The sequence below is a fragment of the Rhincodon typus genome, chromosome 3 (genome assembly GCF_021869965.1).
Source record: "Rhincodon typus isolate 14 chromosome 3, sRhiTyp1.1, whole genome shotgun sequence".
Classification (NCBI taxonomy): domain Eukaryota; kingdom Metazoa; phylum Chordata; class Chondrichthyes; order Orectolobiformes; family Rhincodontidae; genus Rhincodon; species Rhincodon typus.
The window spans coordinates 56,348,854-56,375,436 of NC_063334.1; the positions used below are offsets into that span (position 1 = coordinate 56,348,854).

Here is a 26,583-nt window from a genome sequence, read left to right on the forward strand (position 1 = left end):
AAAAGCAACATTACCAAATTATCTGATCAGTTATAACACCTCAACCAGATTCTGATAATTATCACCTTGCTGTTAATGGATTCTAACTGTTAGTTGTCATATTTATTATATTACAATATTAAATATTAATATGAAGTATTTGGGACTGCTTGTGGTCATGAAATACACTATGTAAGTGCAAGTGTTACTTTTTGTTAATATGGGATTGGATTTGGTTATTAAGTTCAGTGTTTTATGACTGTGCCAAATGGCACCTGAAATGGAGATTAATTGAGCTTCATTCTTGGGCCATCCTTTGCATTTTTTAATTTTTGTTTGTGGAGAAGCCTTAAGGAAACCTAGCAATTGATTACTTTCTTGTTATTTTGGCTTTAATTGGTACAGGAGTGGGGAAAACAAAGAGAGAAATGCAAAAGTAGGTGGAGTTTTATTGATAACTTGCTCCACAAAAGGGTGAAACATTTCAACAATCTATTTTCTGCATTGTTTGACAGCACCAGTGGAAAAATGAAGATTTTCATTCATGGGTGACCCAGAGGCCTTGAATTATGAAAATCATATGGGTTACTGCCTTACGTATATGAATTATTTGAAATCTGATCATCTTTCGAATAGTGTAATTTCATTGTAAAACTAGTTCAAACTGCCATAGATCTTTCTATGCACATCGAAGGCATGTGTATCATTTGTCCACTAGATGGTGTTGTGTGATTCCACTGCGCAGAGTATCAAACACTGCTGATCATGATCTTTTGTTTGTTTCATCTTAACCTAGGCTGGTAAAGGGGCTGATGATCATTTACTGTGGCTTTATCTTCCTGATGAGATCTGGATTCAGGTTTTCACCCTCTTATCACACCAGGACCTCTGTCAGGTTGCCCAAGTCTGTCACTGCTTCTATCGCTTGGCAAATGATGAAACTTTATGTGAGTTTTCATTTAACAAGTAATCTATCTCATATCTATCTATAAAAAGTGCAATTAGTTTTCAGAGTCCTTTTGCTTGTTGTACTATTTAAAATCTATTTTCTTCCTAAAATAACTAAAATCTGACTGAAAGATTTTTTAAAGGATCATTATTGCTGGTAATCTGAAATAAAAGCGGAAGATACACAAGTTATGCAGATGTATGGTCAAGATCTGAAAGATAAAATACTAATTAATTTCAAATACTGATTCTGTTGTGTAGAGAGTAGATTTTGAATCATGTGACAGGGTCACGTGCTGTACCCTGCACAGTGTTGAGCACTTTAGGATTATCATTCCTCCCATCCAGGTGAGTATTCTGAATAACCTCGCCTTCTGAATAACCTCTCCATGTTTTATAAAGTTTTTTTTCAGGTCAAGCAAAGTCACTTTTCACATTGCTGTTGCAACCACAATGCTGTTTTACCTGCTTCAGTTAAGCTTCTGGTCATTAATGACTGATGATACTTATACGGGGATTTGGCTCTTTATGAGGGCCCAGGTCTGAGAATGCAAAATTAGGCTTGGTTGAAAATCCAGTGTTTTGCAACAGTGGTGCCCAAAGTAAAATATTGCTAGAGTGAAAGCTCTTTCTCTTGAATTCGTTTTTCTATCGCTCAAATTCATTTAAATATGATGCAAGTAGCAGGTGCTTGCAATTTCTGCTATTGGTATTTTAAAGACCTGGTTGATTTGCCATTTTGATAAGGCTGCAGTATGAGCAGTACCATTAAGAAAATTACGAATAAATTACTTTCAAACATTTTTTTCATATATTGTTGCAACATGATTCCTTGGTCCTGTATATCTGTACACTGGGTAAATAATTGACTTGGACCATGCTGTAACATTTCCAAGTTTACAGATGATACAAATTCGTTGGAAGTGGGATTTGTGAGGAGGATGCAAAGAGAATTCAAAAGGATTCAGACAGCCTGAGTGAGCACAAGCAGGATAGATGGAATATAATGTTGGTAAGTGTGAGATTATCCACTTTGGTAGGAGAAATTAAGGTGCAGAGTACTTCTTGAATGGTGTGAGATTATAAAGTTCTGATCTAGGTGACCTTGTTCGTTGAAAGCTAGCATAAAGGTGCAATAAGCAATTTGGAAGGCATGGTATGTTAGCCTTTATTACAAGACGTTTTGCTTCAGTTGTGTGGAAGACTGGTGAAAACACACCCAGATTGTTCAGGTACCCTTTCCTAAAGAAGTCACCGTAGGGGGAGTGCAATGAAGGTTGACCAGTCTGATTCTTGGGATAGTGAGACTGGGCCTGTATTTTCTGGAGTTTAGGAGAGTGACAGGTAATCTCACAGAAATGTACAAAGATGTTTAAAGGGATATACAGTGCAGGTGCAGAAAGTATGTTTCCTGTGGATGAGATTCTAGAACCAGGGGACACAGTTTCAGAGTAAAAGACAAGCATATTAGGATTGAGATAAAGAAACCCCTTTACTCGGACACTGTTGAATCTACAAAATTTTCTATCCCAAAGGAATGTGGAGCCCAATCATTTAAGTAAGTTAAAGAGAGAGGTTGTTAGATTACTGATAACAAGTGACATGGAGATGGCTTGGTTATATGCTGTTGAAGTAGATCATCAGGCCTGCTGTGGAATGGCAGAACAGGCATGAGTGCCCTATTCCTGTTCCAGCATTCTTTAATGTGCATGTAAATGCTGTAGGTTGGTATCAAAGGTATGAGGGATCTGGGTCAGTGGGTGAAGGGAGATAGGTTGGCACGGAGAATTGTGGAGCCACAGGGTACTTGGGCCAGAAAGGAGTGGGCTTATGGAGTTTGAGGGTTGTTGAAGTGGGTGAGAGCTATGGAGCAATGTTCGGTTTAAATAAAAGCAATAAAACTGGATTAACTCCCATTGCATCCAGTCAGCCCTTTAAACTGCCAACCTCCGCACCTAGCAGCCCCTCAAAATCATTCTGGGGAGGGTTGCGATCCCAAATCCTATTTGCACTCACCACCACCACCATCACCTCCACGTTCCTCAAGCCCAGAATGAAAATCCCACCTTTGCAGGAACATTTTGTTGAGGTATGAAGGTGAGCTGGGAAGTTTCTCTAAGCCTGCTACAGATCTCCAGGACGAAAATCCAGACCGTCATTTTTCATTTATTTTATTTGAAAGGAGGAAGATGAAAACCCAGAAAAGCAGTGCACCACTGTTTTGTTTAAGTGATATAACAACATAGTTTAGTTTAGCTTCCTTCTTCATTTGTTATTTGTAAGCAAATAAGAATAGGTTTCTTTTAAACTACTTTGCTACAAGTGCACCTATAAACTCAGCACCGTGGCATAACTGCATTACTGTTAAACACAATAAAGAACAACTCCAACTAATCTCTTATGTGCAATTTTTGAAACTAAAAAAAGTGCTTTTTATATTTTACAACTTGATTTCACCTGTTTAAGCAGCTTAAACTTCAGTATTGTCTCTTAAGAAGTCCTTTTAACCCTTAACATGTATGATGGGAATCCTAATTTATTCGAAATATAGGTAAGTTAACTTGTAGCAAAGTGAACATTAATTAGATAAAGTCTAATTCCCTTATTCACAGGCTGCAATATCACCTATAATTGCATTCTAATGACAGAAAATTTTAGAGAAAGCACGTTGCAATCTCGTAACAAAGGAACCATGAACAGTTTAAAAATCTTTCCTGCATTTTTAAAGGGTTGAATTCGTAAGTCTTTGCAAGTTTAGGAAACAAGTTCTTGACCAATGTCACCAGATATTCCTCATTCTCTTTGTAATGGGTAAAAGAATACATACATAGGTGTACATGTGGATGCCAAAATTCATAATGCTCCACCTGAAAGTAAAACATTATTGTGAAATACCCTAGGTGTACAGTAGATTGTGTACATTGTACATACTCATTTATTTTAAAGACCCACTGAGGCTAGGATTCAAGGCTGATGTAATCAAGGCTCAAATATTCATAATATTAGTCTTACTACTGTACTACAAGTGATATTTTTGTTTTAAAAGGTATTTTCACTTGCTACTAGCCTTCCACCATCTCTTTCAGTCTAGTTTGATCTGTGGACTTGGCAAAATAATTAATCTTCCAAATATTCAAAATGTTGATTATAGAGCATACATGCCCTCTGACAGCTAAATGCATAAACATTCTGTTTCATTTTGCAATATTTGGAATTTTGTATGGTCATGGAATGGTTCTACATGAGCACTTATGTATGTTCATAAAACTTCAATGGTGTCTAAATTAGACAAACTCATGAAGTGGGCATGTGATCACTGTACGTGATAGACCCATGTTGAATAATCGTTCGGCTACATTGATGCTATTTGATGATTGCAATGATTCCTGCATGTAGGCAGCATTTTTCACAAGGTGCATTGGCTGAATGCATGGGCAAAACGATTGATTACTGCAAATGTCTAGCATCACATGGAAGCATTTGGTTCCTCTTAAAGAGGAACTGCATTGTGGCTGTAAAAAATAAATAGCAACAGTTAATTGAAAACTTAATATGATGCTTCCAAAGAATGACTGAACATTTGAGCAAAAATTCACCAAGCTTTTTTAATGATGCAATGCACACTTTTTGGTGTAAAATGTGGAGAGAAGAAGAGACATCCAGTATGTGCAGGAATGGCAGGGGTCTATGAGAACAAATGCTCAAGACGAAATAGGAAGATAAAGTAGTGGAACTTAATATTAGGAGCTTAGATAGAAGAACACAAATGTAGTGCAGGAAGTGCTGTGAGATAAAGTTTAGTGATCGGGCACAAGTTGCAAATAATGTCTCATCAACTCGACAACTCACTCCATTCACTGTTCAAGTCATTGCACTTCCACTATGCAACTACCAATAATTTCCTCTGTCAGTACTCCATCCTAAAATTCATATCGTTTACCTCAGACCTCACATACTTAGCACTATGGTATACCTCACATCGATAAATCACAGTTCTCATACAGTGGCAAGCAATGAATTCCATGGCATCCGAAATCTGTAAGACATTCACTGATTCACTTTCTTCCTTATTGCAGGAGAAGATGGCATACAACAGGAGACAGCAAGGAGGAATAAGAAGAGAACAAAGGGACTGGCATGTTTTGACCATCTTGGAGTAGACAGTGTTGACTATAATACAAGATGCATTGCTGAGGCTGTGGCGATTGCTGAATGGGCCCAGAAGGATCGATGATTAACAACTGTGTATATAAACCTCCTTTTATCTTCCTATTTCTTTCCCATCACAGAGTTTGTTCTATAGAGTGCCGATGCTGTAATCATGTAATCCTTTCTTCCTTTTCTCACCTCACCACAACTCAACACTTGTCGATTTGTATAAGACATTCGTTGACGTCAGCTGGAGTATTGTGTACAGTTATGGTCGTCACTTTGCAGGATCAATGTGAATGCTTTGGAGAGTGTGCAGAAGAGATTTACAGAAATCATTCTAGGGATGAAAAACTTTAGTTACGATCACAGTTCGGAGAGATTGGGACTGTTCTCGAAGAGATGAAGGTTAAGAGGAGATCTGATTAAAATCCTCAAAATCATGAGAGAGCTGGATATAGTAGATAGTGAGAAACTGTTAACTCTCTTAAGGATCAGAAGTGAGCAGGCATAAATTTAATGTGACTTGCAAAAGAAGCACAGCTGATGTGAGGGAAAAAGGCTTTCACACAATGAATGGTACAAGTCTAAAATGTACTGCCTGGAAGTCTGGTGGAGGCATATTCAATTGAGGCATTCAAGAGGATATTAGATGATAGGATGTGCAAGATATTGGAAAAAAACAGAAGAATGACTTTGAACCATGAGTCTCACTTGGAGAATGGCCGCAGTTACAATAGGCCAAATAGTTCCTCCTGTGCTGTGACCATTCTGTGATTCTTTATTTATTCGTTTGCCAAGACCTGGAAGCTTCCAAGAGTATTATCCATGCATATTTAGAAGCTGGAGGAGGGATTGGTACATGAGATAATGGATGCCCAGGATCCAGGGCGGAAGGGAAGGATAATGCAAGTTCCAGCCTGATGAAGAGCAGTCTTATGTTTTAATCCTGCTGTAGAGGAGTTTGAAGATGGCAATGAGCCAGGCTAAAGAGAAAGGCTCATCAGTGTATATAACCAAATGTTTGGGACATCAGGAAGCCTGACAGGAAACTTGTGCACAATTTCAAGAAGCACAGCATAGTCTACCACCAAGTTCTCAACAACTATGAACAAATCTTAGAAATCTTACTTTCAAATGTAACATGAGTTATTACCTCCTTTGATCTACCTGTGCAATCCACAATGATGCATCTTCTGATGATGAATCGTAGAACTTTCAGTAAATGTTTGATTGGAATCTCAGACTATTGCCATTTTGGCTGTAGTTAGCATGAGGGGGGGGGGTGGTTCGATTAGCTCAGTTGATTTGCAACACGCAGTTGATGCCAACATTGTGGGTTCAATTTCTGCACCAGCTGAGGTTACCATGAAGGACTCTTATTCTAAACCTCTGCCTAAGACTTCGTGACCCTTAGGATAAGCCATCATTGGTCATCTCTCACTGATGAGAGACCAGCCCTATAGTCCAGTAGGACTATGGTGACTTTACTTTTTGATTAGTTACCATAACTCAAACGGGGTTCCAGGACACAACAGCAATCGAGCAATATGTTCAAGACCAGATAAGCTGGGTTGCTGCAACAGTTTCCTGTGTGTGCGACAGTGGTTCTATGGAACAAGAACCTGTGTGCTATCTTTCAGTGCCAGCCAGCCATACTTTAGCATTTTAAAAAGTAACTTGTGTAAGGCACAGATGCTGTTCATTGAATGCCCAAGGCTGGAGGTCAGGTTTTGACGTCAATATCAGTTGACAGTGCAGCAGGTTCTGGGACTGAATTTAAAGGCTTTCCAACCCTGCATTCAACTGTTGCCTGAATAAAGGAGTCCTTTCAACGACTGCTGCCTTCAATCATCCCGTTGTCACTGCTCTTCAAGCACTAATTTCAACTAACCTAGGAGCTGACTGGAAAGCTACAGCAAGAATGACAGAATGAAAACCCCAGATTGCTCACCTCTATGGTTTACCTCCTTGAGGTTCTCCCCTAAGCTGCAAGGGCAAAGAAGGAGCTCCTGTTCCTGAGGGGTGAAATGAGAAGGCAGCAAGAGCGACAGCCAGATGCAAATGAGAGAGGTTTAATTTTCTGGCTAGAAGCCAGGAATATTTGTGACTTTGGAATTATTGTAATTTCTCACTAACATTTTTGTATCCATGTAACTTTGGAATAAACCCTTTTGTGATTTGAAAGTGCAGTGTGAGTATTTTGAAATCCTGAGAGTTGCCAGATTGCTACTGTTATGAGAATACCAATTAAAAATGCACATTTGATTTTTAAGAATTATCAGTCTTCAGCATCAGGGTATTATTGTAGGTTGTTGAGGGAGGGTGGTGCTCACAGTGGAACATTCTTCTGTACCTTACTCCCTAATTTCACAACAATAGTTTTGAAAGTTGGCAAGGATCTTGCATGTCTATATTTTGGCCAATGATTATGTGAAGTGAGTAGGAAAATAATTTTTGGCATTGGGAAGAATAAATTTAAAAATACAGCAAGATCTTTACTCTCAACAGAAATGTAGGTATTTTTCTGAATTCTGGATTTAAGGTTCAAACAAGAGCCACGTTGGACTCTAACTCTCTTTCTTGCTCCTCATATGCTGCCAGACCTGTTGAATTTCTCCAGCATTTTCTGTTGTTATTTATTTCAGATTTCCAGCAACTGGAGTATATGTTTTTTTTCTTGTTGTGGCTAATGTGATTTGAAGTGCACTACTTCTATTTCAGGGAAAATTATTCAGATTGAAAATTGCAATTGTTTGAATGACGACAGGCTTGCAAGTATTGGGCAACATCACCCACAAAGCCTCAGGCTTTATCGATGCAATGACAGGAGAAAGTGCATTACTACCTCTGGAATAAAGAAGCTGTTCAACCATTGTAAGGACTCACTTAAGGTAAAGTTAAACAGATTTTCAGTACAATCAAGTAATTTAACTTTCTGTCAAATAAATATGTTTTCCTGTATAAATCCACAAGAACTAGGAGCAACAGTAGGCTATTCAATCCATCGAACCTGCTATGCCATTCTATAAGATTGCAGTTGCTTTCTTGCCTTCTCCCTGTAACCTTTGTCTCGCTTGTAAATCAATAAACTGTCTTGCACAGCTTTGACTACCAGCTCCTTCTGTTCTCTGTGGAAAAGAATTCCAAAGACCAGCAACTGCTGGAGAAGAGATTGCTGGTGATCTCTGTTGTAAATGGGTGACCCTGTATTTTTACACAGTTTCACGAGGTATTGGATTGCTGCACAAGAGGAAGCTTGCACTCAGCATTTGCCCTGTCAAGCAAGCTTTCAATCTTATTGTTTGAATAATCACGTCTCATTCTTCTAAATTCAGATGGTTAAAGCCAACCCCTTTATTTAAAAAAAAGGTCATGGAATTTGACCATCACAGACAATGGCATTTGTTGCAAATTCCTAATTACACTGCAACTGAATGGCTGAGCTACTTCAGAGGATAGTGAAGAGACAACTACATTACTGCAGATGTGCAGCCATGTATAGGCCAGACCAGGTAAGAATGGGAGATTTATTTTCCCAAATTATTTTAATGACCAAGACAGGTTTTTATGACAATCATTGGCAGTTTCATGAACCCATGACTAAAAGTAGCTTTCAATTCCATAACGGTCAATTTAATTTAGTTTAAACTCTACCAGCTACCATGGTGGGTTTTGAACACCTGTTCCTAGACTATTTGTCTAGGCCTCGTTACCACTATGCTACTGCCTCCCCTAAATTCCAGGAATCAGCCTCTCAAATCTTTGCTGACTGATTGCAATGTAAGTAAATCGCTTCTTAAGCAAGCAAACCAACTACACACAATGCTCTAGGTACAGTCTCATCAAGTTGCTAGACTGTTGTAACAAGATTTCCTACTTTCACACTGCATTTCTATTCTAATAAAGGTCAACATGCCATTTGCCTTCCTAATCATGTGCTACACCTGCATGCCAACTTTGTGCTTTGTGCACAAGGCTAGTCCGATCCTTCTGGACTGCAATAGTCTGCAGTCTCCTGCCATTTGAGTAATATTCTGCTTTTTGTATTATTCCTGTCAAAGTGGCATGGTTAGTTCTGGAGCTTTAGTACTTTTGTCAGAGTGTTGTCAAGACCCACAGCAATATCCAGTCTTTTCAGCCATTTGCTGATATTACATGGTGGAGTGAATGAAATTAGCTGAAGACTGGTGTCTGAGATTTTGGGGACCTCAGGAGAAGGCAAAAGAGCATTATCTACTCGGCACTACTGGCTGAAGGTGCGTGCAAATGTTTCAACCTCGTCTTTTGTACTGATCTGCTGAACTCCCATTATTGAGTATTGATTTGATTTGATTTATTACTGTTAGGTGTACTGAGATACGGTGAAAAGCATCGTTTTGTGTGCTTTACGGGCAGCTTGTACTATACCAGTGCATCAGGGTAACAAAACAGGGTGCAGGATATAGTGTTACAGCTGCCGAGAAGGTGCAGAGGGAGATCATCATTAACATTTTAAAAGGGTGTTTGTAGAGCCTCCTCCTCTTTCTGTGAGTGGTTTTAATTGTTCATCATCATTTGTGACTATGTATGGCAGTCCTACCACCTTAGAGATTGTTTCTGAGGTATGATCAATGTTCCCTCTAAGCTGTCTGACTGCACAGTTGCTCGGAGGGTCCACAGATACTGTATGGGTGTGGATGAATCAGCCTCTGGTTCTAGAAGCCACTGCTGCTTATGGACCTCAAAAGTATACGCAGCAGAGGAAAAATTAAAATGAATGTAGCTCAGAAGTTACAATAAATTTTTATTTTGTGTGCTTCAGAGATGCTCAGCTGATGCCAGGAGCTCCCACACCAGAGGTAGCCCCACCCATGATTAAGTGTCCTATTTTGTTATTGTATATTAGGAGTAACAACAAAAAATAGTTATAAATGCAGAAATTGTATTCAATTGTAAATCAATTTGCTTTATATAGAACGTCTAGTTTCACTAGAGTACTTGTCGCTATTTTGACGACTGACCCTACTCCTTTTCTGATGAAGGGTCTAGGCCCGAAACGTCAGCCCTTCTGCTCCTATGATGCTGCTCGGCCTGCTGTGTTCATCCAGCCCTGCACCTTGTTGTCTCTACTCCTCAGAGCAGACCAGTTGCCATTCCTCAATCCACCTTCATTCAAACTGAATGTTGCCAGGTTGAATTTAGGCTTTGCACACCTTTTTATTATCACCTGATGGATGTTAAACATTTTAACATTTATCCTTCACTTTGCTGTTTTAAAGGATATGTGATTTAGCTGTGAGCAGATTGGCTGACAATAGTATTTAACTAATAATACTGCAGAAAAATGTAACTTGATTGCTATTACTAACTTTGGGTGTTCCTGATCATAGGAGCAGGCCATTTGGCCCATTGAGTCCTGACCCTCCAAAGAGCATCCCACCCAGACCCACCCTATCCCCACGTTTACCCACCTAAACCTGTACATCTTTGGACTGTGGGAGGAAACCGGAGCACCCAGAGGAAACCCATGCAGACACAGGGAGAATGTGTAAACTCCAGACTGTTGCCTGAGGGCAGAATCAAATCCAGGTCCCAGGTGCTGTGAGGTGGCAGTGCTAACCAGTGAGCCACTATACCATCCTAGAAATGCTAGCAATTTTCTTTCTATCATCAGCAAACCAAATTCAACCTTAAACCACCCTAACTTGCTGACTGGCAGAAGTTTTTTTGATTATGGAGTTTAGCACAGACAGAGTAAATGAAAGATAAGGATTTCAATTTTTGTAGCCCCTTTTATGGCCTCAGGGCGCTACAGGTTGCTTTTATTGAGAAAGCCCTTAAATTATGTAGGCAGATACTGGAGCTAAATTATGTATAATACAGTTCTACAAGAAGTGCAAATGAATAACCAGATATAACAAAAACAAAGTTGCTGGAAAAGCTCAGCAGGTCTGGCAGCATCTGAACTAGTTCTGAGGAAGGGTCACCAGGCCTGAAACGTTAACTCTGTTTTGTCCTTCACAGATGCTGCTAGATCTGCTGAGCTTTTCCAGCAACTTTGTTTTTGTTCCTGATTTACAGCATTTGCAGTTCTTTCGGTTTTTATTTGGTTTGAACGACCAGATAATTTGATCTGTAAGTGTTATTTGCAGGAGGAATGTTGGCCAGGATTCTCTGTTCTTTTCCATTCACCTGGGGAGAAGGGTGAAACCTCAGTTTAATGTCTCATGTGAATGACAGCACTTCTCAACACAATGCAATGATACAAAGGAAGGTGGTTATGGTTGTTGGAGGTCAGTCATCTCAGTCCCAGGACATCTCTGCAGGAGTTCCTCGGGGTAGTGTCCCAGGCCCAATCATCTTCAACAGTGATCTTCCTTCCATCATTAGGTCAGAAGTGAAGCTGTTTGCTGATGATCGTACTATGTTCAGCACCATTCATGACTGTAGACCATGTCCAAATGCAGCAATATTGGATGATATTCAGATTGAGGTTGATATGAGATCAGCAACATTCACATTATGCAAGTACCTGACAGTGACCATCTCCAAAAAAAAACAGGACCTATTCATCTTCTGATGATGTTCAATGGCGTTATATCACTGATTCTTTTTTTCCCCCACCACCAAGATCTTGGAAGTTGTCACTGACCAGACACTTAGCTAGTCTAACCTCACAAATACAGTGGCTACTGAAACAGGATACAGTCTGACCATTCTGCACAAGTAACTCACCACTTGATTTTTCAAAGCCTGCCACCATCTACAGGGCACAAATCAGGACTGCTATGGACTGCCTGGATAAGTGCAGCTCTAACAATCTGCTTCAACAATCCACTGGGATTTTGTTATTGGTGGTAGATCTTTGGTTGTATTGGTCTTCATCTCTCTAACTCTCTTCCTAAACTCCTACACTTCTCTGTTTCCCTCATCAACTTGTTAAGCTTTCAAAAAGGTTGACTTTGATCAGGCTTTTGGTCAGTTTCAGTATCTATTCCATTCCCCCCTTTTTAAAGCATCTATAACAGAATCTCTCTATGTTAAAAAGTGTTATAGAAATCCAGGGTTTCATGGTTTAGTGGAGCTGTCTTAAAATAGTTTCACGCAGAAAGGTAACATAATAGATAGTTAACATCATTAAGCAATTGACCTTTCCTTATCCCTTGCTTGCCCATTAGTCACCAGACTAATTATGATATAGCATTGATAGAAATCTGGGAACAGATTAGCTGCTTATAGTGAGGAGAGGCTAGACATGAAATTTTAGAGAATGGACCGACAGACATACAGTTTATTTCAAGAAAGAGATGTTTTAGCAGATTTAGTGCTTGCCAATTTGAGATTTGGAGTACTAAAAAGAACGTGTTATCATTGCCAAATTTCTTTTATTAACTTGTGGAATGTAAGCACTGCTGGAGAACCAGCATTTATTGTCCATCCCTGTTTGCCCTTGGGAACACTACAGGGAATTTGGTATAGACAAACCCATTATGCCTGTTACATCTACTGAATATTTACCTGGAAATCAACATAGCTAGATGCTAATTTTGTCCATCTCACTGACCCGCCTCTCCTCCTCTTGTGGCAATGTCCCCTTGCTGCAGTATTGCTCTGTATATATATGTTGCTACTAATGTCTCAACCAATCACACCTTAGTTATTTGACACATCAGGAAAATTTATTTATTGAATTGTTTTAGTGTAAAATTTTAGTGGAGATGAGGTTAAGAGGAGTATAAATATGATGGACCGAATGGTCTTATTCTGTCTCGTATGATTCTATGAATAGGATACTGAATCATTTTCATTAATATTAATATCAGAGAAAGCCCTTAACTATACATTGCTGGTATTTCATGATGGCACTCTGATATTATCTCATTTAAATATCATACAGAATGTGTTAGTTTGAAGCCACTTTGAGTCCTCAGAAATAAAAAAAATCCATGTTTACTGTTGTAAGTATATTTGGGAAATCCCAAGCAGATCAAGGAACCTATCTGATATTTAGTAACATAGCTCACTGCTTAATGCTTTCATTATCTTGGAACACTTAAACCATATCCTGGATCAAAGGTCGATAGGTAAATAGAGCGAGATGAATTCCAATCCTAATATGAATGACACACTTCTATCAGGTGACTGATGTAAATTAATGATGATCATGACTGTGAACTACTGCTTATAAAGTTAAGAAAGAGCATTAGGGAAAGATAAATAATGTGTATGAAGGATGAGGGAGTTAAATATGTAGGCTGATTAAAGACTGAAGAATAGAGTGGCATTGCTGCACTCAAATCAAATATGTGAGAAAGTTAGAGAGTTTTTTAAAACAAAAGGTGATCCCCATAATGTTTTGATTTTTGAGTTGTTCTGTCAATTTAAATTGAAAGCTGCAATTGTTGAAGAAGCATCTTGAAAGAATGATCAATTTTTTAAAAATGTCATAATTATTACTTGTTTTGGTAGCATTGCCGAGTCATTACTTTTTCTCTCCAGGTTTCGTTGATAAATAGAGCATGCAAATGATGACTGTATTATCTTATTGAGCTGTCATGGATGTCTGGTTATAATAGCATGTATTAATCAAAGATCAGACAGAGAAGGAAAAGGAATAAAAAGAGAATTCTCAATTCTCAAAACTAGCTTTGTTGCTATCAAGAGTGGGCTCCATGAGAATCACCTGCTGTAGACAGATTAAGGACCAGAAAAATATTTTATATGATGGCTGCAGCATTGTAAAGGCTACTGAATTTGTTTAAGGCCATAAGGGGGAAAAGTTTTAAACACTGAAGAATATGTCTAACAGAAGAAGAAAGTTAGAAGAATTGTAACACTTCTGAAAAGTCAGGACACTCAGAATTAAGGCTGTAATTTTGTGACTGAGGTATGAAAAACAGGCAATCATCCATTTTATCCTGAAGAAGCAGGAATGCTCTGCTTCGGCTGTAAAAGGTGTGACCCCCAGGGTGGCTGAACAGCGATATAGTATTGTCATTTAGCGCAATTTGAAACTGGAAAGAAGTAACCCAGTGTAGTTTTTCCACTTAACTGGATTTAAAGCTGCATTTGAAGAATTTTGTGCAGCATTGTTGTACAAGTGAGTTTGAAACCATGTCTGAAAGTTTTTAAAGGCACAGAATTTAAGAGCATTGATTTAATGCACAAATACAAGGTTGAAGACGGCAAAATATGAATTGAGATGTTACAGATTTAAAACAACTTTAAAGCAATAAAAATTAATGAACACATTAAGAAGAAATAGAAGTTAAAATAATATTTAATAAAGATTTTTGCATGAAATGGACCAACAAGACAAATGATTGGATCTCTTGGAGAAAATAATTCTTAAGATACAGCATTGCTTCAAATTGAAATAGTAATATTAAAACTGCAAGAGTTTAAACATTATTGTCTTCAGCAGGCTGATACTAAGAATCATTTTCAGCATTGTAGAACATTAAAATCTCACATCTGTAAACAATGACCAGCCATACAGCCATGATGATATAATAAAACACCTATAAGATTGAAGGTTGTTTCTAGAAAAAAATGCCCAAGTAATATACATTGTGGCATTGAGGAACTCCAGCAAAACTAGAGTCAATTGAATTGGTGGGGGGAAGGGGATAGCAGGGAAGGTCTCCATTCGTTGACATCATCTCTGGCACAAAGGAAGATGGTTGTGCTTGTTGGAGGTCGAACATCTCAGGTCCATGTCATCTCTGCAGGAATTCCTCGGAATAATGTCTCAGACCCAAGCAACTTCGGATACTTCATCAAAGACCTTCCATCCATCGTAAGGTCAGAAGTGGTGTTATTTGGTGATGATTTCACCAAGTTTAGCACCATTTGTGACTGCCGTCCATGGCCATATGTAACAAGACCTGGACAATATCCAGGCTGGGGCTGAAAAGTGCCAAATAAAATTCACACCAGGCAATGAGCATCTCCAATGTAAGAGAATCTAACCATTGTACCTTGACATTCACTGGAATTACCATCACTGAATCCCCCACTATTAACATTGACCAGAAACTAAACTATACTAGCCGTATAACTATGGTGGCTACAAGAGCAGGTCAGAGGCTAGAATTTGCAGTAAGCAAATCCTGTCCTGACTCCCTACAGCTCACTTACCATCTCCAACGCACAAATCAGGAATGTGATGGAATACTCCCCTCTTGCCTGGATGAGTGCAACTCTAACAACACTCAAAAAGCTTGATACCATCCAGGACAAAGCAGTCTAATTGACTGGCACTGCATTCACAAACATCCACTCCCTCTACCATCAACACTTAGTAACAGCAGTGTGTACCATCTACAAGATGCATCAAATACCAAGCTTGCTTAGATGGCACATTCCACACCAATGACCACTTCGATCCGAAGGACAAGGGCAGCAGATACATGGGAACGTCACCATGTGTGAATTTCCCTCCAATATTAAAATGCACCTTGAGGAACAAGTGGTTACCTCAACAAGAACAGTTGCTGTGCAGGCAAAGGATTATGAATTGACTCACAGACCTTTGAAAAATAGCATATCAAAAATTCTGTATAAGCAGGGAAAAGAGAAAAGGAAGACAGCAAAAAAGAAAATAGATCCTATGGGAAAAGTGGTAAACCAATCTTCTATGTTGAGTGTAGAAGGTAAAGCTGTAGGGCAGTCCCTGCCTCTTTAAATTATGGCAAACTATGCCATATCAAAAATCATTGCTAACATACGAAGAAAAAGCCACAGGTAACCTTTCAACATAGTCCATATCAATTATCACTAAAGTTGTAATGTTTTGTGCAAACATGAAGGAAGGCACAGAAACATATCAGGATTTCATGTGTAAAGGGGAAATAACTCTAGCAGGGGCCAGAGGGAAGAAGCTGAGGAAATGTCCATGCCTTCAGACATACATAATATTAGGGTCCTTTGTGTTCAGTAAAAGAATCCATCAACATGATAGAGGGTGGGTTAAAGATGATGAATGGCTTTAACTGGAATCCAGGGTTTCCAGATTCTGAATGATGGTTGAGGAAGGGAAGCTCTTGGGTAATTGAGAGTTGGTCAAGGATGATGGAAATTGTGTCAAGTGTCATTGATGGTAGGCTAGATAATGGAGCAATGCACCAGGCAGGCCTGCCACATTCGTATTGCATTTAGGTTCCAGTCAGAATGAGGTCTGTGCAAGACTTCCATCTTCTCATGAAATGTCTCTTGTGTAAATGCCAACAGATCTAGAGATTATAAACTCTGACTCATATTGAAACAAACACAGGGAATGCTGGTGTTAATGTTCCAAGCCTGGTATGACTTCAGAACTGAAAGGGATTGGAAGACAGAAGTGAGGGAAGAAGGAGAGGGACAGACAGTGTGAAGACCTAATGCAAATAACAAAACGGTTGTTCATTGTGTTGATATAACAATAGAAATGGAAAATGGATGCAAGTTAAGGGGTGAAATGGAGAAAAAACGTCTTCTTTATTGAGAGCATAATAAACAACAAATAGAAGACAAAACCAAGGGTGGGGCAAGAACATAAAATTGGAGAACAGATGTCATGTGGTCAGGTTCTAAAGTTGTGAAAGTCAACATTGTGTTCTAGAGGCTGTAAAGTGCTTAAGTGGAAAATGATATGTTGGTGCATGAGTTTGCGTAGTGCTTCATTGGAACTTTCCATTAGGTTCATGAGAAAAATGTTAGCCTGAGAGCAAGACAGGTTTTCGAAGTAGCAAGCAACTGGAAAGTTGGAGTCATTCCTACAGACAGAGTGGAGGTGTTCTGTAAAGCAGTTATCCGGTCTGTGTTTGATCTCACCAATGTAAGTTATATCACATTGTGAACGGCAAATCCAGTAGACCACATTGAAAGAAGTAGAAGTAAAATGCTGCTTGACCTAGAAGGTGCATTTGGAACTTTGGACAGTAAGGAGGGAGATGGTGAATGGGCAAGTGTTGCACCTTCTGTGATTGCAAGGGAAGGTGACAGTAAGGAAGTGTTAGGAGTGATGGAGGAGTCGACCATGTATTAGGCTGATCTTGTTGAATGTCAAGGAATGGATGGCTGTCTATAAGGCATCCAAATGTGGCACTCAGACATTCAACCCTTTGAGGTAATGATGGGGCTCTAACTTCCTGCCACCCCTCCTGTCGGATTGGCTGGGGCACTTGCTCTTCTTGTCTAATTGGCTATGCCAGTAATTGCAGTTCTTCTGCTTGTAGGCTGCCAACTGCATCCTCTGGCACTTCTGTAAGGAGCCTTGAAGTGAGACAAAGACTCTGCCAGAATGCGGAATAAAATTGCTTCGAGACAGTTAAGACTGGTTGGACAGAAATAAAATATTTTGGCAGAAGGTTGCCCTTCTGTGCCATTCAGTCAAACAAAATGGTGTTCATTTAAACTGTGCTGACAGACAGGATAAACAGTTTTATCTAACAAGGAAATCACGCAGCATGTTATGATCCTTCTGGTGTTATAAATGTTTAGACCCTTTAAGTTATAACCAATGCAGTAAGTTAAGTCAGAAAAATATCTACAGAAACAAATCAAATTGTGCATATTTTGAATTGAATGGTAAACTAATTCAGGTTCATAATTGAAAACCGACATTTCTCAAAATACAGGAGCTGAATGTTACAAGCTGCAGTGGGCCGATGCTGACAGGTGACACAATTCTACTCTGTGCAAGTGCAGTTTGTCTCAAGTTAACTTCAGTGGATGTCAGTTGGACAGCAGCTACCAGCAGAGGCATCATAGCTCTTGCTCAAGCTTCTTCATGGTATGGACTTTGCTCTGAATTCCATTAACTCTCCTAGTGATAGGTGGAAGTAGAATTTATTTCTAACTATTTTCACAATCAGATTTTAAAGAGAGAGTTTTCTCTTATAATCAAAATATCCCAGAAAATATTGCTAAAATGTGAGTGTTTTTTTGTAAAACTCCATCCAAAATATAATTTCTTCTGTAGTTTTTTTAAATGAAAGAATGTTATTATGTTGTCTTATCATTTTTCAGATTACCTTTCTCCTGCTGTTTCTGAGACTGGGGCACAAAAACAGGATTGGGTGTTTACGCTATGCTCCCAGCACTTGCACAAAAACATAAAAAATTGAAATTTTTATCCATAATATTTAAAAATAATTATCTGATATAATTTTTTGCCCAAATACTTGAGTAAGATTATTGACCCTTATAAAAAAAAAGCATTGAATCCTAATGAAGTTTATGTCAAAATCTCAACTTCCCCCAATCTTTTAATAATTTTATCTTAATTACTCCTGATGTTTGCCAAGTAGAAGCTCTGGTTGGGCCTCACATTTTGGAATCAAATCCAAAACACTCATCACATCTTCTTTTAAACTGCATTTCTTTGGCTTACCCTCATACTATAAATCAATCTTTGGGTCAACAAAACAAAAATAACCCAGGTCACAAAATACAGTATTAAAAGAAATTTCAAGCCAGCATTAAATATCAGAAGATTATTTCAACATGGATCCCTTGTTCCAATAATTGTAAAGATAAAATTTATTATTTTGCTTTTTCTAGCTTTCTCTTTAAACATAAGTGTGTTTATTGCTTTCTTGAAATTCAAAGAAATGGTACTGTAGCATATACTCTGCTTTCCTCCTTCAACACTTATGGAAAAACATCAGGCATGTGCGGTCCAGCTAAAAGAATAATAGGGTTGAGTAACAGATTCTGGTCTTGCAAGGGTGTCCACATCCCATGAAAAAATTAAAAAATAGCCAACAATTGTTATTTGTTCTATGTTTAGAATTTCAAAATAGCAACAAATGTTCTGCTTTGTGTGTGTACAAATACCATTCAGAATACAAGTCATGCGCTTGTTGTAGTCTTCACAGGCTCTTTGTCAATGGATGCCAGCTCACTGATGAAAGCATTGAGGTTTTGACTGAAAAGCACAAAACAAGGTAATGATTGTTCTTTATTGCTAATATTGACATGCGGTAATGCCTTCTGGGGAAAGTTAAGGTTCTAGAGTTCATAAAGAAGAAAAAGTATATTTTCTAGGCAAGAACAAAATGAGTTGAGACGTTAGTGGAGATTTTTCACTTGTTACACTTGGGTGTATAGGATTACTTGTGATTAGCTGATGTATCTACTTGAGCTGAAAAGATTGTACACCCATAAAAGTCTTCACAGTTTTATTTTGAAAAGTTGTATTAATGGCTTGCTGAGTGATCTCAATTGGTGGCATCAATGCCTAACAGTTAGTTCCTTTATGTATATTTTACATATATAAATCAATCATTTGAACTCCTGGAAGATAAGATTTATATAAGGGAAGCAAACAAGGTTGGATGCATTTTGGCATCTTTGCAAATGAATGGTCATTATATTCTATTATGGTATGCTAATTTATAATATTATTAGAATCTGTTGAAAGCCCTAATATTAAATCTGTTACCTCAACTAACTTTTGTGAAACATGCATTTTGAACCATATCACTTTGATTGCAGAGATATATTGCTCATGGTGTGAATGCCTGAGCTCCACATCAGATTGCTTATGCACATGTCACTTCTCATGTTCTCACTACTTAATAGCATGAATATATTTTTGCATATTTTTACAAGATTGCTGCTGAGGTTAATTTTGTAGTATATGAAGATATACGAATCCCACTATGGACATCGACTGGTGAAAGTAGTCTTGTAGTAGACAACAGTAGAAAAAACATGAGCAAATTTTTCAATAACAAGTGAAGGCATGTTAAAGTGTTATTTATACTTCATCTCAAAAGCGAATTTCAGCACAGAATGTAAAAGGGTAAAGTCTCCATATTTCCAAAGGATCATAGGGCTGCTTTCTCATTAGAAAGAGACAACTGGCAGTAGTTCAGCCTGACGATCACCATGCCAGGCGAGGGGAGAGGTTTTAAGGAAGGACCTTCATGCTAACCTGAGCTGGTGTGGGAATTGAACCTGTGCTATTGGTATCACTCTGCATCACAAACCAGCCTTCCCACAGACTGAGTTAACTGAACCTTGAGGTTTGTAAGGCAGATTCAAAAATTGCAAAAATATAATCTGCATATCAAAATGCATGTGGTAGGAGATTACTGTCATTACGTTGAAAATGTATTTCTCATGGAAACTGATAAAAATTTTAATGAACACTAGATCTAGAGGGGATCCCATAGCTACACCATCCATTTGTGCACATATAGTGCCAATCAACTGACTAACAGCAGCCTTTTCTCCTGTAGTATAACATGTTGTGATTGTTTGACATTTGGCTTTCTTGTCTTTGTCCAGATGAGTGCAAGATGAAAAGAATTGGCAATATGTCTCATTTATCAGTATATTGAAGTTCCGCACTACCATAACGTATCTCTGAATAGGTAGAATAAAAATGTTGTACTTTGTACAACAACCCAAACTGTGGGTAAAGATGTCAACATAACTATTGCAATTTGGTGTTGTTATGGATGCATGTTTGAAGCTATGTGATTAATTTTGGAGAAACTCTGAACTGAATTATGTTTTTGTTACAAGTAAAATGCTTATCTAGGTCAGCAAGGAACCAAAGTCCCTTCAAAGCCGACTGCAGTTTTAAGTAATTATATCCTGAATGTGATCTTCTCATTTGATGTAGATGACTAATTATATACAAGTACTGGTGAAACAATAATGCAGTTTCTTTATTTAAGGATAAGCATACTTACAGATAATGTTCACTGGGAGGACATGGGCCATATGTTTGACTTCTGTCGAGCTATTTCACAGTTTAGCCTCATAATTGGGAGCCAATATATCATATCCTCTCAATGTATAATGATTAAAGATACATTTACTCAAAAGTATATGCACCTCATATCACAACCTGCCCCTTTTATTCCAAACAAAAGGTTTGCCCTTAAAGAATCAATGTCTCTACATGAAGGCAAAAGGAAATAATATTGTGTTTGAATATGCTTTACCATAAATAAATAAATTGCGGTAAACATATCTGTGGTTTTCTTATTTGTCCAAATTTAGTTATGTGACCTTTGTTGGAGGCTGCTATATTCAAATGCTAGTTAGAGTTACTTTGTGTTATATCGTGTTCTAGACATTTAGGGTTACTTGGTGTTTCTGACTCTGACATTGTCCTGTTTTGGCATGTTTTGTTACACTGCAATGCCATTTACTGTTGGTACTTGATACAGTTATGGTTGTGGGCAAATGCTGATTATTTCTATTGGATTCTGCATGCTGTCATTTGGATGTTGTACTCAAGCTATCCAGTTGAACCTAACTTTGGCTAATTCATTATGCAGCTCATGGGTATCCTCCACTTTTCCATGTTTTTCAAGTAATGCATCACATAGTTCAGGTCAAATCAATGAATAATGATTGTGCAAGTTTTTCTGCATTTGTCTGACAAATAGCCATTTTGTATTGGTTCTACATATGAAGCCTGCACGTTCAGAATAGTTGTACATCTTCAGTTCAAATCGTACAATGTGGTCTGTTGATTGATGACCTACATGAATCTTTAGATGATCAGAGTACTAATGGAAATAGTGGATGTGTTGGTTATTAGCTTCCAATACTCTGTAGATTCTGCAACAGTCCCAGCAGATTGATGTTAAAAAAGACAGAAAGAGAAAACTGGGAATTACAGTCCAGATAGCTTAATATCAGTAACAGGGAAAATTCTTTAGTCTATTATAAAGGATATAATAACAGGACACTTAGAAAATACCGAATGTATTACAGAAAGTTAACATGAATTTATAAAAGGGAAATCACGTTTGACAAACCTGCTAGAGCTTTTTTGAGGATGTAACGAGTCAAATAGATGAGGAAGAACCCATGAATGTGTTGTATTTTTATTTTCAGAAAGCTTGATGATAAATTCCTACGTAAGAGGTTGGTGTGAAAAATCAAGACATGTGGAATTGATAGTAATATACTGGCTTGGATTGAAAATTGGTTAGCAGATTGGAAATAGACAGTTGGAAATTATGGGTCATTTTGTGAATGGAAGGCAGTGACAAGTTGTGGAGGCCAAGTCACTGAGTATGTTTAAGAAAGAAATAGATGAACTTCTGGAGGGGGTGGGGAGGGAGTGAGACAAGGGCATTGAGAGAGAGGAACAGTCATGGTTATATTGAATGGAGGAGGGCACACAATGGGCTGAATGGCCTACCCGTCCTATTTTATCTTTCTTTGATCTTCTCCCAGATGAGGTGTCAGTGAAATGGTGCTGCTGGTTGTGTTGTCGATATTGTCACTGTCTTGACCATACCATGGATGGTGCCAAAGGATATGTTTTTTCATGCCAGCAGGCTTGCAATCACTTGGAACGCCAGAGTCCACAACAAAATCTATTGGTGAAATTTAATTGTGATGGATCCCAGGGATGAAATTTTCATCTCACTTTTCATGGTGAGTTTGACATTAGTTGGTTAGGTCATCATTTGTCACAATGTATGTACTTACAGAAGTGGAAGGATGATCATAGCTGCATTGGTATCCAGTTTTATATATAGATTATGTTGACCTTTTATCTGACGGTATATTGTCTGGATGGTGGCAAAGGCTTCTATTGTACTATTGCATCAGTGCATTTTTTTTTGTTAGCTGGTGTGGTGAATGTCACCTCACTTTACCTGTCAATTGTCTGATCATCCTCCTAATCCGACCATGACACTTGACTAGATTTTGTCTTCGTGCTGTTGGTTCACTCTGTCATTTGGTGAAAATGCTGTACTTGTCTGGCCTCTGGATTCTCATGATGTTGCACCACTTGTTAGGCCTTTTGTCTCTAGATTGCAGCTGTCAGTGTTTTTGGGCACCACGTACCTTGCAAACTATGTTAAAAGCTGGACATTTTCTAGGCATGCTTGTGAGGCCACAACACCTGCATTATTTGCTTGGCTTGCCTGCATTAGCTATCATGTAAATGGTAGATGAATTACTCATAGCTTGTAGGCCTTGAAGTACTGTTTGTTATCCATTTATCAAAGCAGGTAAATGGAGTCAGTATGTCTGCTATGACTTTATTTACATTTCATAGATCAGTACTTAATACACTTAATGGTAGATCCTGGGGAGTGTTGCTGAACAAAGGGAACTTTAGAGTACAGGTACATATTTCCTTTTAAAGTGGAGACATGGGTAGACAGGATAGTGAAGAAGGTGTTTAGTATGCTTGCCTTTATTGATCAGTGCATGGAGCATAGGAGTTGGGAGGTCATGTTGCGGCTGTACAGGACATTGGTTAGGTCACTTTTGCAATACTGCATTCAATTCTGGTCTCCATGCTTTAGAAAAGATATTGTTAAACTTGAAAGGGTTCAGAAAATATTTACCAGGATGTTGCCAGGGTATAGGGAGAGGCTGAATAGGCTGGGGTTATTTTCTCTGAAGTGTCGGAGGCTGAGGGGTGCCCTTACAGAGGTTTATAAAATCAAGAGGGCATGGATAAGGTGAATAACCAAGATTATTTTTTCCCCCCAGGGTAGGGGTGTCTAAAATAGAGGGCTTAGGTTTAAGGTGAGAAGGGTAAGATTTAAAAGGGACCTACAGGGCAACTTCTTCACATGCAAGATGGTGCGTGTATGGAATGAGCTGCCAGAGGAAACGGTGGGGGCTGACACAATTACAACATTTAAAAGATGGGTGCATGAATAGGAAGGCCTTAGAGGGATATGGGCCAAATGCTGGCAAATGGGACTAGGTTAATTTAGGATATCTAGTCAGCATGAACAATTTGGACCAAAGGGTCTGTTTCCATCCTGTACAACTCTATGATGCTCAGACAAACTCCAGTCTGCTGTGTCCACTTTCTAACCAATTCCCCTTCCTGATGAAAAGAACAGCCCTTAAATACATGCTGCAATGAGTGTCAACTATTCTTTATTGTCTCTGGAGCATTTCTTGTTCATTCTTAAAAAGGCCATCATTTTCAACATTGCTAATTATGGATTCATACTCGCACCTACTGTGTAGTGGTTTACAACAACGTGAACTTTACATTTGGTCAAGGTGTCTTTCTGGAATGCTTCTACTGCAGAAGTTCCTATCACAATTATTCTGTCATCTTCATTTACTGCTGTAAAATTGCAATCATGCCCATTGAGTCTGCATCTGCTTAAGAAAGGAATAATGGTCTCCATCAGTTGTTGCATAAAAGCATGGTGTATTCTGACATTGAACTTCATGTGTAATTGATTTTCAAGTGTTGACCATACCTTTTTTCTGTATTTTTAAGGTGGCCACTGGACAGACTTGACGTACTCAGTCTGTAGGATACTGTACTTGAATGTCTTGTTTATCTGGTTCAGAGATGGTGAAATGCACAAACATAACTTGTTACATTTTTGGAACAAAGCAAACTCAGCTAGGGGTTCTGAAGAAGGGTCATTGGACCTGAACAGTTAACTCTGCTTTCTCTTAACAGATGCTGCCAGACCTGATAAGTTTCTCTGGCAATTTCACTTAGGAGATCTAATTGTTTCCAATTGAGTCTTGGGAATTTTGTGCTCATCTTTTACCTTTTTCTTTGGATTTTTAATGCTTTTTTGGAGCTATTGATAGATTTGCAGATTTCTTAGAGATCTAAGGTTAATTTAGTTGAGTTGCAGTACAACAGTGGCCATTTCCTTAGCTGGTCATAGATTATTGCTTTACTGCAATAGTGGCACTGTTGAGTTCTTTCTGACTTTTCCCAGTGTAATTCTAAACTTCACCTATAAAGCAATGACTTTAGAGAAAAAATTGCCTGCAGGATTTCCAAAGTGAAAGCAAACAGTGAAATGTAGTAAATTAGACAAGATCTTGCCAAACTGTACTCAAAGCAGCTAGTTGCAGGAAAATGCACATCAGAGTAGTGGGAGAAATTCAAAAGGGCAGTAGTGAGACTACAAGGCCAACATGTTCCTGTAAAAGTGAAGTAGAGAGAAGTAGAGAGAACTTGAGATATCAATGGGTGTACAGGATTAGACAAGCGATCTAAAGAAGCTATGGCAGATACCAAGGGCTCAAAACAGAGGATGTGCTAGAGGGGTATAGAAAATGCAGGGGTTGCTTAAAAAGATGAGGTGTGCGAAGAGGAAACATGAGAAAACACTGGCGGTATCATTATGGAAAATCAAAAAGCATTATTTAAGTATGTTAGGGACACAAGAATAGCCTGGGAAAGAGTAAGGCCCATTAGGGACCAAAATGACAATGTGTAGGTGAAGCCAGAAGAGACAGCTGAAGTTTTAAACGAGTATTTTGCATATGTATTCACTGTATAGAAAGATGATATTGGTATATAAATCAGGGAGAGGGACTGTGATATGCTTGAATAAATCAGCATTGTGAGGGAGGAAGTATTAGCAGTTTTAAAAGGCTTGAAAGTGGATAAATCCCCAGACTCAGATGAGATTATTCCCAGGCTGCTGTAGGAGGCAAGGAAGGTGATTTCAGGGGTTCTGACGTTAATTTTCGAATCGTCTTTGGCCACAGGAAAGGAATAGAAGGATCGAAGGACCATTGCTAAAGAAGAATGGTAAGCATAAACTAGGAAACTACAGATCAGTGAGTCTAACATCAGTGGCAGGGAAAATACTGGAAATAATACTGAGGAATAGAATTAATCTCCAATTGGGAAGACAAAGATTAATTAAGGATGGTCAATGTTGTTTTATCAGGGGAAGATAATGTCTCACATTGAATTGAATTTCTGAGAAAGGTGATTAAGTGCAGTGGGAGACTGATTAAGAAGCAAAGAGTCCATGGGATCCAGGGCAGATTTGCAAATTGCATTCAAAATTGTCTTAGTGGCAGGGAGTAAAGGCTGATGATCAAAGGGTGTTTTTGTGACAGGAAACCTGTGTCCACTGGCTTATCACAGGATTTGATGCTGGGTCCTTTGCTGTCGTGTACAATAGTGATCTAGGGTATGAGTATAGGAGGTATGATCAGTAAGTTTACAGATGAAACGATAATTGGTGGTGTGGTAAATAGTGAGGAGGAAAGCTTTAGATTAAGGGATAATATAGATGGGCTGGTCAGATGGAGTGGACAGTGGTAAATGGAATTTAATCCTGAAAGATGTGAGGTGATGGATTTTGGGAGGACTTAAAAAACGAGAAAGTTCACATTATATGGCAGAATCTGAGGAAGTAGAGAGGATCAAAGAAACTTTGATGTATACATAGATCCTTGAAGGCAGCAGGATAGGTCGATAAGATGGTTAAAAATATTTATGGGAATACTTGCCTTTACTAGTCAAGACATTGTATCCAAAGAGCAAGGAGGTTGTGACAGAGCTGTATATAATGTTAGTCAGGCCACAGCTAGAGTACTGTGTGCAGTTCTGGCCACCACACTGAAACAAGAATGTGATTGCACTGAAGAGCGTGCAGAGGAGATTCATCAGGATATTGCCTGGGCTGGAGTGATCAGCTGTGAAGAGAGATGAAATAGACTGGGTCATTTTCATCAGGGCAGAGAACGTTGAGGGGAGACAACAAGGTGCAGGGCTGGATGAACACAGCAGGCCAAGCAGCATCACAGGAGCAG

General features: G+C 38.7%; 1 protein-coding gene across 3 annotated transcripts in view; it reads left to right on the forward strand.

Annotated features, from left to right (window-relative positions):
• LOC109936683 overlaps positions 1-26,583 on the forward strand; it is a 113,150-nt gene that overhangs the window by 48,444 nt on the left and 38,123 nt on the right. For all 3 annotated transcript variants that reach the window (XM_048592957.1, XM_048592950.1, XM_048592965.1), the window contains exons 8-11: positions 776-926; positions 7,801-7,970; positions 17,679-17,833; positions 18,912-18,989. In XM_048592957.1, coding sequence (XP_048448914.1) covers positions 776-926; positions 7,801-7,970; positions 17,679-17,833; positions 18,912-18,989 — 554 coding nt within the window. The remainder of the gene's footprint in view (positions 1-775; positions 927-7,800; positions 7,971-17,678; positions 17,834-18,911; positions 18,990-26,583) is intronic.